Source organism: Pomacea canaliculata, linkage group LG3 (genome assembly GCF_003073045.1).
Source record: "Pomacea canaliculata isolate SZHN2017 linkage group LG3, ASM307304v1, whole genome shotgun sequence".
Classification (NCBI taxonomy): domain Eukaryota; kingdom Metazoa; phylum Mollusca; class Gastropoda; order Architaenioglossa; family Ampullariidae; genus Pomacea; species Pomacea canaliculata.
The window spans coordinates 6,303,619-6,324,703 of NC_037592.1; the positions used below are offsets into that span (position 1 = coordinate 6,303,619).

Genomic DNA, 21,085 nt, shown 5'->3' on the forward strand with positions numbered 1-21,085 from the left:
TGCTAGTGTACTGTGTAATGAAAACCTCCAACGATATGATCCTCTCGTCTTTTCTCGTCAGCAGAAGGGAATGGTGGGGTGGGGTGGGGTGGGGAGGGAAAGTTGGGGGTGCGGGGTGGGGACTGTTAGACTCACCAGACGCTGCACGTGCCCTGGTCTGTGCGCAGCTCTTCTCAATTACCCAACATTAGCAGATCGTGTATTCTCTCGCCTTTTAACGCTCATATTTTTGTGTGTTATATTTTGGGTTTTTATCTCACGTTGAAGGGAAATCTGTGTTTCCTAGTGCGTCTCACCACCACCCACCACCACCAGTCCTCTCCTTCCTCTAAGCATTTGTAATTTTGTGAGCATTCAAGTGTGTGATTTTTATACAAGTTCTTTTTTTATTTTTATAAAAAGAAAACAGACACACGAACTTTCACAAAAGTCGTAATCAAGGTAACGGACATTCAATCCCACACAAAGGTGTGCGTACTCAGGTTATACACGTGCATAAACCGTGAAGGTAGTGTCAATAGCTCATCTACAATTCGTCATTGTCCTTCGCATCTAGACTTTTTTTTTGGGGGGGGATGTTGTTGTTGCTTCAGTCTGCATCGCAAGATAATATTTTTGTAGTTATAAACATAATGATGGTTAACGTCTGCTCAGATCTGATATCAAAGGCTGCTCTTCAAAACAAAATTAAAAGCATCTGTTAGTAGCAAGTCTTTTAGTCCACAGCTTGCGGCAACCGTCCGCGTTGAGAAGCCAACGGGAGCAGAATGTCTCAAAGGACACTCCAGTTTATTAAGATTTGTTAGACAGTGTGCGGTGCTCTGAACAATCGTCATCTTTGTTATCATCGTGCTCTGATTGACCACTCTGACAATCTTGCATCGCGTTTCTCTTCTCTGAGAAAAGTTGAATCACGGCCTTGTCCTTTTGTGGATGTTCTGGACCATCGCATCTTTGGCCATCTGTTTCTTCTACCACTTCGTACTGTTTTGAACAGACTTGCCCTCGCACGTGCAGCTAATCCTGAGATGTGCCCCATACCACTTTACTTAGCATCTTTTGCCTCTGGCTCTCGTAGTACCCGATCATTCCCCCTCATTCTGTTCCACACTTTCTCATTCCTGATGTCGACTTTACAGGAGATCGAAGGATCTTTGTGTAGCATCTCATCTCCATGCCCAGTCCTGTCCTTTGCTGTCAAGAGTCCAGCTCTCGCAGGCGTGTGGTACTTTACTTGTCGTCTGCTAACGCTGCTCTGTATTCTACCCCTACCCTTCCACACCACGCACCCTCCCTTCAGCTCGCTCCGTCCATCGGTAGCACCCACCTGATCTCTCTCAGCCTCCTGAATATTTCTTGCCCCCTTTCGCAGGCATCCCTTGTGCAGTTAATTGCCTTCATTCTTTCATACTCCGCGTATCTGGTTTAGCAGGCGTACGAGAACCTCGCGAAATTGGCTTATTAAGATGAAAACAGGAACCTGTTTGCTTCTAAAAGAACATGAGCCACCCCTCCCCTCACTACCGTTAAAAAAAAAAATAAGAAAAAAAAGTTCAAAGATCATCTGAACAGACATTTTGGAGTTAGTACTTCGTCGAGACCTGGGAGGGGAGAGAATCAAATTAAGGAGCATTATGAGGTACAGCAAGGCACATTAAGCCCGTGATAAGCGCGACTAATTGGCCAAGATTTCTGTCGATAATCAGGGACTGCCCCTGACGGGGCCCCATCGAACCCGGGTAATCTAAAACGGCCACGCAGTGCAGCCATGGCGCGCGAACACCCGGCCCACCAATCAGCGCTCAGGATATCGATCTCGGCCGATTTAAACCGAGTTTTTCGAGTTTTTGGACTCGGCGGGGCGCTGCAGACTTTCGCTCAAAGGGCGGTGTTAGGCATGCTGTCTGTCATCCAGGGGGAGCTGTTCTCTTTGCTTTTAGCGCTAACGATGGAACACCTCGTTATGTCCCGCGCAGCCCGGGAGCCACTTGCACGACACGTCTCTAATTTTAAACACGTTTAGGCCTTAACATATATTCAGTTTTACAAAAACACAATTTTAAAAAATTATTTATTTTTAATTAAGATAAAAACTTCATTTTTTCAAAAGCATAATTTTTGTATGACTTGTCTAAATATTGGACCTTTTTTTAAAAAATATAAAAATGTTTAAATATTCTACTTTAAAACAGTTTTAATTTTAGAAACATGTTGTGGAACTAGCCCCAGGTATTTTAGAACTTTTAGTAAGAGTTTGAAAAGTGTTTTAAAATATGGCTACCTTGGTGAAGTCTTTTTCTTCTTCTCGCGCGCCAATACAAGAACTTTAATCTCAGGTTTAAGTTTTTAAAATTTAAATAAAATCCTGACTTTTAAGTCTTCAAACACTTTCCGTTGGATTTCCTAAGTGCATGGTATAGGTATGACAGTACTATAAAGTAGACCATTATGTAGCTCCGAGAAGCAGCAGTTTTCATAGCTCAAAGTAAAAATGTTATGATGAGCTTTAAATATTCCAGTTCAGTGATTGTTGGTAATTCACCTGTAAGCCAGTCTCACCTGGTACATGAAACTCCAGTGACACCTGTAATCGGGGATTAATCTGAAGGTCGGCGACAACGATTTCCTCTAATTTCGATCGAAAGATTTCTCTTACCGTCGAAGCTGTATGGGAACGCCTTCGTCTGCGAAGAAGATCCGATTCAATTTGAGGAAACGAAATCCCTTTCTAGCTGCAGACGGTTGAACTAGTTCTTTGGCGTTCGACACCCTGCAAGCGTCTGTCTGGCTTTACAGGAACATCTTAACACTGCGCCGACATCGCCATGAACCCTGGAAAGTTCTGGATGTAACCCTAAAAGGAGGGGACTGCGACAGAAAGAGGCATCGTGGGAAGGACCAAGAGGGGAGATGCAAAAGTTCGGGTGGGATGAGGCTAATCGGAGATGGTGGACTGAAGCTTTGGCTGCGTGGGAAAAAAAAACAAAAACGTAGGATGAAGATTTCAGAGTTGGAAATATCTTACAAAGAACTCGACAAAGAATTCGATACATGAAAAAATATTACTAATCTCTCATCCTTTCTGCTTGTCTTTTGGCCATCAGAAATAATAAAACGCCAATTAATGTTGCCAATTAGCGAATTTTTAGGTACTTATTAAAATTATTGTTACTCTGGCCCAAGCATTTGGAGTTTTCTCTCCCTTTCTCTTCAGCTGTGATTGTTTCAAGCTTTTAAACCCGTCCTCAACTCTTTGGAAATACCTTGTGCATTTTTTTTCCAATCATTCCTCATTTTAGTCCTTGTGAAGGTCTTACGCCTGCTACTCATCTCTGTTCTACTCTCGCCACTGTGTAGTCTGTATGGTCACCGTAGTTGTCGAGTTCCCTGCTTCGTTGTCTGTTAATCGTTTTGTTTGTTGCCCTATGAGACATTTAGCCTACCTGAATGCACATTAAAATACAATTATTATATAATGTTACCTGCCTATTCTTTTGTGGTTCGTTCTTTGTTTTTGCCTTATGTATTGAATTGGGATTCAATCTATATTCCCTACCAACCCTATAAATAGACTGGTTCGTAGAGAGAAAGGATAGATATTTATGAACATATATGTACAAGTGTTGTATTTCCCTCCTCTTCCTCTTTTAAAACGGGTTCATCACTTTATTATCAAATTAAAAATCCTCACACACACATGCATCCAATCACTAACGCACATATGCACGCAGGAAAAAAAATTAATACTGTTAAAAATATCACATGCTTTATTGCTAGTCTTTTGAAACATTTAACCACTCTTTCATCTAACTCGTGTTCCTCGCTTTCTTTCCTGGCAGCCTTCTTTCGCGGGGCGAGTTGGCCGCTCGTTTGGACGAGTGTTCCTGCAGTCGCTTCTCCTTCCTCTGCTGGTACTCGACGACGTTGGCCTGCGAGGCGATCTTCCACAACGTCGGCACCGGGCTGGCCACGTGCAGGGCGTCTGGAGACAGACAGGAAGACTTAGTCTGGATGCCTGCGTTCTAATAACATCTTTCAAGTCTTCTTTCAGGCAAAATTAAAACAACAACAACAAACCCGCTGCCTACCACTCGTAATTTTTGTACCAGCCGAACTTTGGTTAACAATGAAATATTAGCGATGAAAAAATTAAGCCGTCTTGTGCGAGCTTGGTTAAAAGCGGAAACCACCAAAGAATCTTCTTAAAAAAACTTAAAAAAAAGGCGCCAGAAGTTGGTATCCTGAAGCGAGTAGCGAACCCATGACAGTACACAGCTCGATCGGTGCCGGAGCGTGACAGAGGGCGCTGCGAGAGGTCGCGGGGTGCAACATCAGACGTGCGTCAGGGCGACCCTCGTTGAGTGGAGGCGTTGGAGAGTGAAGGGACACTACGCTTTATAGAGCAGGCGGGACAACTTGACGAATTGAAGATAAAATAGAAGCCAGTGGCGCGCACCACATTTGCCTGGAGGTCAGGAGGACAGACAACTCGCGGCAAGCCTCCGACTCGCTGGAGGGTCAGCTTGTGACGAAGTCGTGCGACAGACTGAGTTTGCGGGTAACGCGTCTTCAACCTTCTGGATTGACAAGGTGTCAACTCTGGTCACCTATTACCGCTAACACAGACGAATGGAGCGCCCTCTACCCTCTTCTCTTTCCTTTCCTCCGACCTTGGCTAAGTTTAATCATGTCCAATCCTCATTCCTGATAAAGTTCTGTCTTGTCAAGTCTTGTCCCCATTGTGCTGCTCTCTCACAATCCTAGCATCAACGCGTTGTCTGTGTATAAGTTACAAGTACAGAAAGCCTAGCAGTCAACTAAAATGTTTATACTTAGTTTAGCCGAGTGCTCCAATGCACGTGGGCCTTGTACGCTTATTAGATTACTCATGCTCTAGCCATCAAACGTCATTCATCATGTGCGGCCAAAGCTTCACTACAGAGTTCTGTGTATAGGTTACAACAAGTACAGTAAGCATGTTCAAGCCTGATTCTATCAAAGCCTGTCTACTCAAAGTTTAATAAGTTGACTTACCTTTGAAGAAATCCCACTTTGAGTTGACAGCTTTGGTCACCTGAAAAGCACTGCTGCCGCTGTCGTTAATTTCTGTCAGCTGGAGGAACAGCAACAGAAGAGACAGAAAAAAATTTATGAAGGATACCCAAAGATATTGCAAGTGAACTAATCAAGGTAGCTTATTCCGTCTACGAAGAGTAAGGAGGGAAAAAACTGCTTTTATATCAAAACTGTAAAGCAGAAAAGGAGGTTGCATGAAGTATTGGCTGACTAAACATCGTAAAGATTTCTTTTCTTCGGACGTCTGCTTCTGGCCCGAGGATTTTTCTGTATTTCTATATTTTCTGCAGTCAATATTTATTGCAGCTATTATATTTGATTTTGCTTTCTAAATTCCTAAACTTCTCCGAGAAGTCTAGAAACATGATTGTATAAGCTGCTATTTTTCATTTAATGCCGGTCTTTCTAATAATATATTTTCAGTTTTCTTGCGTTTGCTAAGAGTCGGACACAAGGAAACATTGCTGCACCTATAACGACAGTTTAAAGAAAAGCCGCCCGTTGATAATGAGACGTGCAGCACGTGCACAAACCTGAATCCCATCTCCTGCTTCCCTGGTGTCCACGTGATAAGCGGTAAGTGTCGCTCCCTCCACAGGGGACAGCACCCACAACACGTCGCCCTCAAAAGTTATGTCCCATGCGTCCGCTGTCAGTGGAATTGTTTGTGCGTGGGTTAGCGCGGCATGGCCGCCGGCAGCTGTCAGCTGGTACATCATCACTTGAGGACAGCTGACGACAGACCCAGAAACGTGGGACACGATAAATAACAGTCAGGGTGTTATGACTAGGTTGAACAGCGGACTGAGTAGGTTGAGGCTTTACAGATGAGACTCAATTATCTAGCTCCGTGTGTGTGAGAGAGAGAGAGGTAGAGGGAGCTTTATGTAGAGCTTAGGTAGCAATGTCAAAATACATATAATAATGCAATAATACATGCAAGAATTAGCCTGTTAAAAATTAAAATATTCCAAGAAAAAAATCACAAACTTAAAATTCATTACGGACACTAACTAAAAACTAAAATGTCTATGAAATGAACCAACCCACTAATAAAACCAATCAACCTATTTATAAAACAAACCGACCTACCTATAAAATGACACAGCAAGGCATCGACAGTGTGAGCAGTAAGCCAGTCTCTGGATGGCGGGTCGTTGGCGCTCAGGTGTAGCGACCTTCTGGCTGCCGTCTTCCCGCGAGATGTCGCCAGCCTCCTGGCCACCCGCCTCCCGCGTCGCCTCCACCAGCGGGTGGTAGGGTACACACTGGGTCTCACAGAGCTGCTTCCCTTGGAGGTCCCACACACGAACGCTGCAGTCCTATAACAAGTATTTTTCTTTTGTTTGTTTGGGAGGATGAAGACCACCTGGACTGACCAAAAATCTAGAATCTGAAGGCTACGCAAAAGCTTGAGCAGGAAGTGACGTGTAGACCTCTCTAAGGTGACTGCAGCTTGCAGCTGGAGGAAGGAGCAATATTATTTGCTCACATTTAGAGAATTAAATTCTTTATTAAATGTAAGGGAATTAGTTTTCTTGCGACGTACCAAAGTCTGCCATTTAAAAATAAAGTTGGCTCAGGGGTTCACTTTTAAGGATGGATTTCTCGGAGCCAATCATTCCAGCCCTTCTCAACCTCAACCTCCACTTATAATATCATGCATATAATATCGTATGCATAAGGCTCGTCCACACACACACGCGACTGCAAGTCTAAACGCACCTGATTTAACTATGAGTGCGAGATAAAACCGCAATATAAAAATATTGGATTAGGTCAACAAACATCCATTTCGTTTACACAAATTTACATCAGCTTACACTTTCAGTCCTTAAAGTCTCTCACGAAGGAACTGTTCTCGATGAGAATTGAGACAGAGGCGCTGACTAGTTTAACAGCGAGACTAACACAAGACAGAAAATAAACAAATAAACCTGACAGAAAAAAACATGACTGAATACCTAAGCAGGTCGTTCCATCTACCCCGCACTAAAGTCCCCGCCAAGCACTCAACACAAGCATCCTACCATGGTACATGGAGTTTGCAAGATGTTGTTGCTGTTCTCTGACCCCCGCCCGCAACTTTAATTTGTAAATCCAATACTCAAGGCGCGACAAGAATACGGTCCGCGCATTTATTTCCAGCAAATGCCGGGACCCGCGTTTGCTCAGCGCCAGCACAAAGATCCCTCCGCCAAACGCTGGCCCTATCATCGCCAATCTCACGTGCGCGCCGCTCCGCCTTATCTGTGGGTCCACGTTTTCCAACTGACAAGAGACGATTAAGAACAGTTTGTCTTCCTTCTGCAAGCATAATTGCCGAGCAGATACCGGACTGCGTCTGCTTGCAAACGAGGGGAAGGGGAGAGTGGGGTGATGGAAAAAAAGAACAAGAAGAAAAAGAAAACACACACAAAGATAAAGATGGAAAGATCGATGCCTGTCCTCACATAGGTCGTGTTAGCAAACGGCGCGGCCTGCGCGCGCGAGCGGGAATAAATGAAAACTGCTCCCCGTGTTCCGACAGTGTGTGTTATCAATGATGAGTCGCGGCTGAGCGTCTTCTGCATCAAAAACGTGCACCTGCTGTTCTTTTCTTTGTATTTTGCTTTTCCTCCCGATACCAACCCCTCCCATCTCTGTGTGTGGTGCGTGTGTGTGTGTGTGAGGGGTGGGTGGGGTGTGAGTGCTATGCAACACGCGACATGGTAAATATTTGGTGCCGGCGTCCTTTCCCAGTCTCCTTGAGGACTTGTGCACGTGCGCAACGTAGGAGGTGGTGGGTGGGGCGGACTCGACAGAAGGGTTAGGAGGTACGTGCGTGCATGCGTGAGGGGAAGTGGGTTGTCCGGATTCAAAGATCCGTGTGACATTAAGTCTGCCATCCTTTCTGATCCTCTTCTAACACACACACAGACAGACACAACTCTATCTACCACACATCAACAGACAAACAAGATCGCACACACACACACACACGTGCATTCCACTGTGACGACATCTCACCCCAGACGCAGAGATGAGGAGGTCCAGATCTTCTATGTACTCAATGCAGCTGACAAACCTGTGAACAAGACAGACCATGTTGAACTATGTCACTGAATGTTAACTGCATCCTGTTCTTATAAGGTTGTCAGGACTGTGCGATGTTACCATATCTGTGTGAAACTACAAATGAATATTATGGTCATTCAGTACACATGACGTCACACGCCAACACGGGACGGAAACAGGAGATAAAACACACAGGCACACGTATACAAATAGACAGACAGACCGACCGTGCACAGATAGTATACCACTGCCATGTGGGGTCAACTCACTCCCGATGTCCAAGACAGTAAGCGTGGAATGTTGTAGGCATTGGGGTAACGGCTGACTCGTATCTTCTCGTCACGGTCGCACGTCACAATGAGGCTGTCCTTGGCGGCAAGGCACTGAACGTCACACAGACAATCACATTAGTGACAAGATGCGCGAAGGCACGTGCGAGACGGGGAAAGAAGGGAAAGGGGAAGCAGGCAGACAACTCGAACAACATTGAGTAGACCTGTTACAAAGGTTGCGCACACACATTCAGACACAGACACACGCACACACATATTCAAGTGGGTTTACATTTACATTAAACATACAGTTCAATTAAAAAAATTTTTTTCTAAGAACCCATACTTGAAGCCGTTACGCGCATCTCTCATACTAATATGTACAATAACCATGCCACCTAACAATAACATTTTTCTACTTCTTCTATTAATATGATGCATTAATGAATATTTAATTATTACATGTATAAATTAATATAATGTGCTTGCATGCCTATATGTAAGAACTTTGAGTCTGGCTGATGCTGGAAAAAGGCGCTATACAAATGTGCTATTTATTTATTACAGCAGATTTGTATCTACTAGTATATACTAGAAAGAATTTCTCCGCAAAATGAAATTTACAGTGCAAATCATGTCTCTCCCTTCCACCCACCCATCCACAACAGGTTTCTCACGTTTTCGGCCTTTCGTTGGTACCAGGTAGCCCTACTTATTTACTTACCCACCCCTAGATGTACATGACGATATCTTGCGGGTTAGTCGTGAATAAGTAAAGAGCCCTGTCCCGTGATATACCCGACTTGTGCAAGTCGCAAGGGACAATAGCAACCGTATCACATGTCACGATACATGAAAACAGCACTCTTTCATTCACAGCACCTTGTCCACGTGACAGTTGTCACTATCAGGAGATTCTTCGGGACAAAACTCTTCCAAATACCTACTGTTCAAAGGACAGACTTATCTATCACTTACAATGATGAGTTCCTGATGTCATTAGCAAAATATATCGCTGAAGCAAATGATATGCGAGTTAAAACACTCCTCAGAAAACACAGAAGACTGATATTTTTTTGGTAATAATGGATACTTTTATGTAGATGGGACTATCTGAAATGTACCCGAGTATATATAAGTTAAATGGGATATGTCCATGTGTGCGAATATGATCATATTCGGTTCAAATTCTACAAAATGTTCACCATTGTAATGCTTTACATCCCTATTGTACATGATTAAGCTGCGGATGGGCCACAAAAAATTCAAAAACGAAAACCTTGTCTGTGCATGAATTCAATACTTGCCATATCCAGTATCATTGACAGATGACCCAGAAGCGGTTGACCTTCCACTTCACCTGAGGGCTGGGCGCTCCTCTCTGTCAGAAAAGAGTAGACATCGCCAGATTTGTCGGCGACGAGGACTGCTGACTCGTCACGAGTAAACAGCACGGACGTGGCTCTCCTCGCCAACATTCTGCAACAGAGAGATGAAGCTCGGTCAGTTAACGGTCAAGTGAAGCAGGAACTTCTATTTTTTTTAAAAAGTGCTACTGGTATGAACTACTGCTGCATATATGTTTCAAACACTCTTCCAGTGCAGACAGATTCCATACAACAACCCTGTAGTGTGAGGTTAGAGGTTACACCGTTAGAGGTTGGAGGTTAGCAACTTTGGGCCAACTCCACAGAGAAGCGCGTGCTCATACGGGTAAGTTTTCATAACCACATAAAACATCGTAAGACACGAAACGACGATTCTATGAACGCTAAACGTGGGGTTTGTTTGTTTGTTTGTTTTCTAGTGTGTGAGGGTGGGTGCGTGCATAACTTGCGTCTGCGTGCGTACTTTTTTTTTCTCTCTCTCTCTCGGTGTGTGCGTGTACACACAAGTATTTCACAAGAATCTTCAAATACCATTTAATCATTCTCAATCGATAGCACACTGAGCCCCCGTTAACCCATTTGCCACCACAACACTGGAATCCCATCACTGGTCGCCGTGTTTCTTCAGTGACTTCCCCTCCACCCAACCTCCACCTTGACGGTTTCTTGTCGGCACGTGCATGCATAAACGCACCCGAGTACACCAGCGGATGCACTGACCTCACCTCACCCACTTCCAACCACCACCCAGCCGTCATCGACAGTCCTATGCAACACCACCGCTTAAACCGTAACTGCCCACCCCACATCTACCATCCATCCAACACTAATAAACAGTCTGCCGAGAACACATTAATTACTTATCAGACTTTTCTCCCCTTTCTTACCATCAAATGTTCGTTCGTTCTTCCTTCCTCGCCTTCCCTCATCGTCTCCACCACCTCCGTCCCCTCCCGACCTTCCCTCTCTTCAACCCTCTCCCACCCGCAAATCTTTCTCTTCCTCCCTTCCCCACCCTCGCTCCTCCATGTCGGTCATCGCCGCCATCTTCCGCACGCTCGCTTGGCGGGGCTAATGACGTAGAATGATAAGTTCATGATTAATTAAGGTGCAGGCCAGCGCGGACCAGTGGCTTATGCAGCGTCCGCCCCTGTGGTCCTGCTGCTGGCACACCGGACAGATAAATTGCCGGGCCCAGCACTCTGGACACTAAACGCCCGTAATGCAATTTGCCGCACTAGCCGCGTCTGTTCCGCGCGCCGCTTAATGGCGCTTGCAACGGATCTGCTGATAACTCGACCACGAAGCGTCGTTAACGGCAATGTTTTTTTTTTTTTTTTGGTGGGAGGTGGAGATGTGGCTGTGGGAAGAAAGCAGGAACCAGGGTGGATAGGGGGAAATTCTGAGGGTGGGATAATTTCTTGTTTGAGTGAGCGCTTGCTGTTCGGGCTCGCAGCTCGCATTATCCACCTTGAGTTTTGCCATCGTTGGCACCTGAAGCCTTCAGCTGCACGTCCTCCATCCACGAGGAGCCGCTGACGCATGGGGACGGCCGGAGGCGAGCGAGGATGACGTGTGTTCGCGCGTGAGGGTGCGAGAGTGCCGGGTGGCACAGCATCGAGTCTTTCGCGGGTCGGCCAAGAAGCTCGGCAAACACTTCACAGCTCAGGTGATTATGGTTTCCTGCAGAATTGCTGGCGAGAAAAAGACCACGACCTGACGATTGCTGCACCAACATGGCGTTTTTCAGGTTTAAACGCTCTGAAATTTCGCGTTTGTGTTTGGAGAATGTTCACACTACAAAATCTTGAGCTTGTCGATGTATTCTGTTATCTTTAAGATGAAGCTTATAATACATTCTGAATGAATAAAGGGGGCTAAAGAGTTTACTATATTCATAAACCTCTCTGAAAGCTCTAAAACGAACATACAAAGGCAAACGTGAGGAACGGCTCGAAAATCTCTAACAATGACAGCAAAAACACAAAAACTACTTAGTACTCTTTATAAAAATCAGATTCTCATTAGGAATAATATTTTGTTTTGTATAGCGCAAAATCACGCCCCTAGAGAAGAATGAGCTATGAGCTTGAAAAAAAAAAAGGCACTGACTGCATGTGAAAGAAATAAGCTGAAATATGGACAAAATAATGAAGGCAAACATGAAGTACATCAGAGAGAATATGGTATGTTAAACAACATAATAAGCTACACAGACATGTCGGCAGGACATCCAATCAAGGGGAAAGATCGGTTACTAGATAAACTAGACTTGTGTGGACTGATTTAAGCATGACATGTGCTTTTGAAGATTCTATGGTTGGTAACAAAAAAAAAAAGGGGGCGAGTTCCATTGTTTTGCTGACAAGTAGCCAAAAAGTCAGTGAACATATGATAATCGTTATCATATCAGTAATGGACAGACTGGGGCTGTCAGACGAAGAGATTTCGCACGGAAAGTAGAGGATGAGAAGGACAAGAGCCTGTAAAGAAATGACAGTGTAGGACTGGCAGCTTGCAATCCTATGGGACACCAAGTAGCAGCCTGCAGAAAACACAAACAACAGAAGCAACAGAGGCCTGTTTCCTGGCTCCAAGTTCTAGATATGCAGCTATAAAGTAATTCTTATAGGCTTCTGCTTTTTATCTTTGTGCATCGGTTTTTAGAACTCATTTTAAAAAAAAAGCTGACACCTTAAAATCTTCTCTAGGCTTAGGTTGGTAAATCAACTCACTCGTGGACACAGTAAAAGCGTCTTGTCGTCGCAGAGATTAACACTATCATCATCGATGGCAAAAAGAAAAAGGAATCAAGATAAGTTTTTCGGGGTTTCAGCATGGCTTGGATGAATTCACTTCTTCAAAAAGAAACTTTAAAAAAACCTCCCCACTTTTTTGTTCTCTCTCTTTCTTTCAGGTTTGTTTCTGTACACTATTGTACATGGTGCGTCTCTACCTCCATCTCTCTCAGCTTTGTTTCTTATACACACAGCTGCAGTCTCCGCATCCATATCACTCGCTCCTCCACTCCCGAGGATTACCGCCAGTTACACCCCTCACCGCAGCATCCCTGACAGACACTTCCGCAGCCTTGTCGCTGCCACCTCTTCCACGGGGTCCGCTCTTTCCCCCCATCTTCCCCGTCCCCGAGTCCAAGCCCGTATAATGGATATTTTCTCCAAACGTCCGATCAATCACTCTTGCCAGTCTGTAGCGAGCCGACGACCCATTTAGCCCAGCTCAGATAAGTATCAGAATTAAGCTGATTTCTTCCTACCAACATTTATCCTCTATTTACCGCCACACTGTCGCACACCCGCCGCCTGTAATGGAAAGGCGCACATCGCCGCCCGCGTCAAGCAAGGGAGACAACGCCAGCAAATCCCCGCCGGTGCTCGGCCGTGGCGTCCCAACTCTTGCAGGGGCCTGCCAGGGTCTTTTCTCTTGATTGACTCGACACTCGGGATGGAATCCCACCACAATTGCCGATGCAGTCTGCCTGGTGCCAGAACCTGAGACCTTGCAAACAAAATGGTACTTTTGCTGAAAGGGGATGAGGAGCTGAAGGGAAGGCGGGGGAGGTCGAGGGGTTTGCAACGCAGCCTTGACCTCGTCCAGACGTGTTCTCCTCGCAGACTGTAGCCATAACCTCCCCCACTTTGTCATCAGAGCCCGATATTGTGTCAGTGAGGAGATATTGCGTCAATAATATTCATGTTTATTATTATTAATCTTCTTACAATCTGCTTTTTTATTTGCAGCGATGTCCTTCGTGTATGCTACGATATTCACTCGTAACCTTTGTGCCGACCAAAGACTTTCGCAAAAAAAGTAGAAACAAAAGAAGTAACCGTGGCGGTGATGATGAAGCCAAAGAAATTGAAATCCTGAAGCAGTTCAGCTCAGCCGTGTTTGTGTGAAAATCAATTCAAACTGTCCTAATGGCATGCCTGATAACATACCCGATACCTCTGCCTGCCAATCTCCGAGGTCATCGCCGTCATTCACGATCTGTATTCTGAAGAAATCGCTGATCTCTGACACAACTCGTACACAACCATAGACATGCGCTTAGCGAACAGCTCGTCACCAGCTCGCAGCATCGTATGGTAGGGAGGGGAACATTCGATTCCCCCCTCCTAGACCAAGTGGGACTCGAATGTTCCCCTCCGCAAGATAAAGCGCTCGTTTACAAACTCTTTTCTTCATTGAGCAGCACTATCCCTTTCTCCTTAAACAGTTCCGTGCTTAGGTCACTTCTCATTATTTTACCGCCCAGCCCAATATTCCAGTGGCCCAGAAGCAGTAAACTGGTTCACCCATTGTTGAGGATGCCTGACCTTCGACCTTTGGTTTCCCTGATAAATCAGTCACTGACAGATGCAGGGGATTTTTTTTAGTAGATATCCTGGCTTGGTCTCGACCTAGCGACCGTACGGGCCAAAACACAGAGCTACGAAAGCTCCCCATCCCAACCACGTTTTCAGTCCAATCCCGGGTGGCCTATCTTCGTTCCAACAGTCAGCAATCCCCCTCCCCTCCCTCCTTCTTCCTATTCCATAAAGCTAACCTCTTCTTCACGATGTGTTGAAAAAATAGTCGATTTTTAATCAATTCCTTTAATCACGAGTTGGCAACACAGTCAAGTACTTGCAAGGCGGCCATGCCAGCGAGGCAGCGACAGTGCCACAAGTCGCAGCGTTTAATTAAGCTCACGCACTACTCACAGTTCACGCACGCGCACTGCCCGACACCGTGCACGCGGGGAGGGACAAATACATGCACGAGCGCGCGCCGACAGAGTTCACACGTGGTTTCTCTTCGTCCTTTATACCATCTGTCAGAACCACTACAATCACCACTACCTACCCCATCACAAATCGCTGGGAGGAGGAAAGGGAGGTGGTGAGGGAAGACGACAGGAATGGAACATGAGAAACAGAGCATGAGTAAGAAGACAGAAGGGAGTAAATAATGGAAACCGGTTTGTATAGATAGAATGTCTCTCTCTCTCTCTATGAGATATGAACGAACAGAGAGACAAAACGAAACACACATTAGCTTCATTACCCACTTCCTACTACCATTACCACTTAAAGGACATTTTAACACAATAGCCAAGAGACAACATTGGATGTCGGTCGGGTGGAAGAAAGAAAGAACGAAAAGGAAAGAAAGATGAAACAGAACAGGAACCAAAAAAACAACAACCAAAAAACAAAAAAAGAAAAAGACAAATAAAAAACAAAACAAAAACAAACAACAAAACAAAAGAAAGAAAACATTTAAAGCACGTGCACACCGAGAACACGTTTCTTGTGGGTTGTTTCCCTTGAACTGTCTGACGTCAGTCAATAAAGCAGGAGGTACACCTGAGGGTGGGCGCCACGTGCCGCTCGCTAACGAAAGTCGCGAGGACGGCCATCAGCCGCAGCAGATGTGGCCACACTCCACACCCGACCTTGCAAGAAACTGCCGACTGTAAGGATTTACGACACTAGGTGGACTTTCACACTGTTTAGTCTCATGAAACAAATGTTTGGTTCATTGTCTTAACTGCAGCACACAGACAAAGAAACGGCTTGCACACTCAACCTCATACTAAACAACTGTCAGCACGGCGTTAAAATGATAATTAAACAACTCAAGATGTTCCGTGTTATTAGCATGAGTATTACTGGATTTCTGATATCCGACCGTCCATACATTTAGTTTAGGAAAAAAAGTAGCTTCCATTGAAAGGCTGCAATCATGTAGATTGTCTTGAGTGTTTGAAAACAGATGACTGATACAACTTTCGACTGGCGTCGACAAGAGGAGAGAGTTTAAAATGTTTGCCAATTTTCACACTGAGGTTTAAAAAAAAAAATTATATGTACGCAAATCAGGCGCCCATTACTACTCAACACTCCTCTATACTCCCACTTCTAGACTGTTCCACACTTCTACGTACTCCCCAATCTTCTACACTCCTACTCCACACTCCTCCATACTCCATACTTACACATACTCCACACTTCTCTATACTTCCCTAATCTTCTACACTCCACACCTCTCTCCAATCTTCCGTCCATTCTCGTGTCTGTACTTTGTGCCAGAGACCAGAGCGCCATCGGGAAGCCCTTATACACAGAACACCTGTACAGGTGTGGCGTAAGGCGACAAAAGGTGTGACACTTTTTTTGTTTTTTTTTTGAAAGCTACAACTAATGAGGGAAAATAAGACAATCAGATGAGACGATAAATCGCCTAAAGGACCAAGCAAGAAAAAAAAAAATGCACAAAAAGCTGCTGGAATTTGGAGAATACTCAAAGACCGCAGATCACGGGCACAAGGGAGGCGACTTCTTACCCCTCTCCGATCCCCCTCCCTACGTGTGGCCCCATGCAAGTCATGTCAAAGACTGTTGACACAAAAACCATCCACGCCAAAGTTATTATTTTCTTTTGTGAGAGCAAATCGTCACATGGAACTCATCCCGGCATCGACTTCTTGCGGAAGAAGTGTGCAGTCATCTGCCTTTAACAGCGGACTAACGACCGCGCCATTCTGGTTAATTACGGTTCAAAAGTCATTGACTCACTTCCTGCTCTTGGTCCCTCCCCACCCCCGTTACTGGCGCTGTCCATCACAGCACAGAGGAGGGGGAGGAGGAGGAGGAGGAGGAGGAGGAGGAGGAGACTGCTCCTGTGTTGAAGATGAAGATGTACTCTAAACACACTCGTACGACATGTTTGAGCATTAGTTGCTCAAACTCATTAGATGCGATGGACCCCTCGCAAACATCCCAAGAATCCTGTTCCTGGTACCCTGACAGCTCTCTAATGTTCTGTATGCGTTTGTGCGTGTGTACGAAAACCTCTGTGTGTGTGTGTTGGTTGGTTGGCATCCGGTACGCGGCAAACTCTAACAATGTTTTAAAAAACCAGTCTGGGCACAGTCATAGTTCTACTTCGACCCACCCAAGGAGCCACCCGACATCAGAAAGCTGCCTACTAGCGACTAGGCCACACAGCCAAAGACATTCTCAGAGTGTTTGTCACTTCACGACACTCATCATCACAAGCATGTCAACAACCCCACTCATGCCCAAGCAGTCGTGTACAGAGGACTGATCATCGGTGCAAATACTATTTATCACTCCCCTCCTCTCTCTGTCCCCGTGTTATCTGGAAGACAGCCAATCAAAACAGGGTGGGCCGAACAAACAGCGGAAAATCGGCTGCAACAGGAACCAGCCAAGTTCATGCACAAATTCTTCTTCCTTCTTCTGCAGTCAAGTGCCGGCAACACGCGATGCCCTACTATTGTCAGATCCACAAGAAAACATTTAAACCCGATTTGCTTCTCTCTACCCTTTCCAATCTCACCTCTCCACTTCGTTCTCTCTTTTTTTTTCTCTTCTTCTCCTTCTTTTCTCTTCTACATCTCTCTTCCTCAACAAGCTGGTATCGCTTATTCCGCCTGCAGACCTGCTTACCTGCCAGAAGATCTACCAGGACAAATATTTGCCCACCCGGAGATCGCATCTTAGCCGGGTGCGCACACCATGGCTGCAGGACGGTGACTTTTCCTCCCAGACCCGGCCGACAGCGGGCGCTGCTTGTCATGGCTGTCGACACGTGGAAGCCCGCCTCTCCGCCGTCAACAGCAGCGACCACTCCCACGGCCGCTCGACACACGCAGCCTCATCATCAGCGCCGTCCTTGCCCAGCAGCCAGCCTTGGCGGCAGCGACTCTCGCCCACGTGACTGGCGAACGTCGCGCGAGTCCACAGAGGTCAGAGGTCGACGGCGAGATCGAAATTAGTGTTCGCCGGCAAATAGAATCGGATGCGCCGGTAAATGTCGTGGACAACCTGGAAACTGCTCTCTGTGACCTTTGGCCCAGGTCCAAGGCGCAGACGAGAGAACTTAAGCCTTCTTAGATAGGAACTGTCCAGGACGGCACACAGTTCGGCAATTTATTTTCCAAGACCATCGCTTAAACTTTGGTCAAACACAGTTCTGATAGATGTCCTGATAAGAACTCGGTTTATAAAACAATTATTCCTGAATCGGCGTTTCACCGTGAGTTCTGTAAAAAAAATAAGTTTTATTATTTCTTCAGCTTTGTCTTGAGGGTATCTCGTGAACAGGAAGGGTTATTTTCTAAGAATTTGTAAGATGTTGCACATAGTGGGGCCTGGGAATATGAGAATAAAATCCCACTGTAGTGGGCCTTTAATTTCTCCAGTACTGTAGTCTTCTCGCGTTTCAGACAATACGTGACCTTCAGGAAAACATACGATGCTTGAGGGAAAAAGGTCACACCAACCTCGTCCGGAGGCGTCACGTGACCCTCACAACGTAGTCTGCAGGCGCTACACAACCTCACAACTTTGCTTTGTGGGATTTTTTGTTGTTTTCTGTATGTGTTGTTGATTTTGGGAGGGAAAAGTGCTTCCACTTAAAGGCCATTTTGCACTACAGAGGTTAGCTATCATAAACATGTTCTACGGAAGCTACAAATAATCTCGATATAACAAACTTTCATCTTCGCGTCTCCATTAACTTTTGCGGGTTTTTTACACTCGTGTTTCACTGAAAGAAGATGAAAGTATGTTTTAAGAACTAAACTCACGCGAGAAGCTCACCCGATTTTTGTGAAACTTGATGCAACAAATTATCTGATGAAACGATTTTTTCCCTGTAATTCAAATGGATTTTACCTGTATATGTACAAACCTACACCAGCTCATGCAGATGATGCTCCCACTGAATAATATCTCAGATAGCTTTGTAAGACCTAAGAAGATGAGATAATATGACCTGATACGATTAGATGATGGGAACACTTTTTTAATCATTTCAAAAGTTTGACGATTGACAAAAATGCAATTTTTAATTGTATCACATACTTTAAAAAAAGACTTATTAAAATTGTTTTGGTTTTGATGTCGAACACACTTTCCCTGCATACTGAACATCTCTTTCTCGTTATTGCAATTAATATAGCATAAGCACATCGTGTTTTAGACCGGGGCGACGAATTGTTTAAGAAATTTGGTTTTTACGTGAAGCTTTTTCACTTTTTTCCAATCTTGCTATGACAGTCCTTCTCTGTGATTTCATACAAACATACCTGCGCTGTTCTTTCTCATTAAGACATTGAAGGTTCCCGTGAGGTAAATTATAAAAATGAGAACTTAACCAAATTTACGAAAATTATAAAGTAGAATGATCGAGTATCTACTCACTGAAATTTTATTGAATAAAGATTACTAAAAATAAAAGGCAATGATGGTGTTTTTTGTTTGTTTGTTGTTGCTGTTGTTGTTTGTTTGTTTGTTTGTTTTTTTTGATCGAGCTCTTTAAGGAGATAAACAAGCAGACAGACGTGGCAGCACTTTCGTATTACTGGCAGCCTAATAGTTTAGTCTGAATGGTAACAGCAACAGATTCTCTCAACAAACCCTTTTAGTTCAATGCCTCACACTCTGCAACTGACAGCAAGAAAGAAAAAAAAGGTAAAGAAAATGTAGACCCCTGACCATCTGGAGCTAGGGGAATGAGGTGTTAGAGTCCCCACTTACCTAGGGGCCGGCAGTTTGTAAGTGTGATCATTCCCTTTCCCTCTCTGCCGCACCCTCCCAACAATGAGATCCACATCTTGGGGAAGTGCGCTGTGCCACACCGGGTAGCGAACCAGCAAGAGAGCCATCGCTGCTGCAACCACCAGGCTCTCCTCTTCCCCTTGACGACCAACAGTTCAAGCCCCTAGCTGTAAGAACTACTGACCCCAAGAAACGGCGGTGCTTCCACTTGATGCAAAACTCTTCAAGTCCATCCCCAGTCGCCTCCTAAAAGCCACCGCACTCCGACGACCCACTGGCCCATGGTAAAGATGCTCTCACGGAAGGGCAAGTCGCACACGCTGCCGCCTGCCAACAAGGCTAGGGGCCGGCGCGCTCCCTTCATGGTGCGGCGGTGCACCGAGCCACCCGACCTACCCGTTTGCAGGAAGCGAGAGCCGCACGCACGGGCAGCACGGGACAAAGAGTCGGCGTGGCGTGGCGGAGGTGCTGGCATCCCCCGTAAATGGAAAACGCTTGTCGCCAAGTCCCCCTCCCTCCTCACACAGCCTCTCGCCCTCGCCTGCTGCTGCTGCTGCTGTCACTGCTCGGATACAGCGACCCGCGCGACAGTCGCCATGCCTGCCTGTGCTGTGGACCGGCACCACGCTACAGCGACCACCACCAGCAACCAACAACAGTGAGAGTGGTTGGCATGGTGAGATGGGGAGTGAACGAGTGCGAGTGTTTATTCCTACTGTTAGGCACACACGTTGAATCTCTCTCTCTCATACACACACACACACAATAATTATGTTATTATATTATATACGTAGACTCCCCACCCGTTTAACACACTAACAAATACCCACGAGCAAGCCCACTTCAAGACAAGGGACACATAACGAAGCATGATCTGTAAATGTGATAAAGGAATTAATAGGAATTAACTTTGTTTGTATTAATGGTGTTTGTGACAGGCATGCATGAGCGGGTTAAAAACAAGGTCTACTACTGCTACTTGCCATAAATAGTTTTTTTTCTTCCAACTAAATAAAAAAAAAAAACCACCTAGAACAACGAAACTCTTTAACACCCTCAACGTGTAGGAGCAGTCAAATATGAAGGCTGGGGCTTGTTACATTCAGGGCGAGTATTGAGTATTGCAGAGATGTGATTATCTCACTGACGTCACAATAGCACGCGCGCTCGCACATACCATCGTCACCTCCACCCTCAGCACCCACACTAATCCAGCTTTGATACCCTAACCCTCACACACACACACACTTCCCTCTCTACCTTTTTTATTATTATATTGTTTATTCTGGTGACTTGTTGCTATTTGGTTGTACTTGACCATGGACACACACGCACACGCATGCATGCACGCGCGCTCTCACACACAACAGTGTATCGATTCTCAGCCCCAAGCCGCTGCTCCCCGTAATCCTTACCTTGCCAGCCTACCCCTCCCTACACTGCCCACCCCTTACCCCCGTCCCGCTTGTTCTGTCCCCCTCTCCCTCTCCTCGTCCCCTCACCCTCTCCTCTCCTCCGCCCTCCTGCGATCGATGGGCAAGGTGTACACATCTGCATGCGCGGCCCAGCATCCCGTTACGCGCGGCCCACGAATGCCTCAGCTAGTGTTCTGGTAAGGCAAACACTGCCAGCAGCGGGGCCGCCCTGTAGGGAGGGGAGCCATGGTGGGCCGGTGGTGGTGGTGGTGGGGGCCGAT

General features: G+C 45.7%; 1 protein-coding gene across 2 annotated transcripts in view; it reads right to left on the bottom strand.

Moving 5' to 3' along the window:
- Window positions 1–3,752: 3,752 nt before the first annotated feature.
- The window catches only part of LOC112558973 (tRNA (guanine-N(7)-)-methyltransferase non-catalytic subunit wdr4-like), an 85,980-nt gene continuing 68,647 nt past the window's right edge, over window positions 3,753–21,085 (bottom strand). The window contains exons 1-7 of one of the 2 annotated variants that reach the window (XM_025229752.1): window positions 9,713–9,884; window positions 8,403–8,516; window positions 8,086–8,143; window positions 6,169–6,398; window positions 5,610–5,808; window positions 5,035–5,113; window positions 3,753–3,982 (exon numbers count right to left, since the gene is read on the bottom strand). In XM_025229752.1, coding sequence (XP_025085537.1) covers window positions 3,807–3,982; window positions 5,035–5,113; window positions 5,610–5,808; window positions 6,169–6,398; window positions 8,086–8,143; window positions 8,403–8,443 — 783 coding nt within the window. In that variant the 5' untranslated portion in view covers window positions 8,444–8,516; window positions 9,713–9,884 and the 3' untranslated portion in view covers window positions 3,753–3,806. Of the gene's footprint in view, window positions 3,983–5,034; window positions 5,114–5,609; window positions 5,809–6,168; window positions 6,399–8,085; window positions 8,144–8,402; window positions 8,517–9,712; window positions 9,885–21,085 lie in introns of those variants that run through there. The other variant, XM_025229753.1, reaches the window with a different exon arrangement.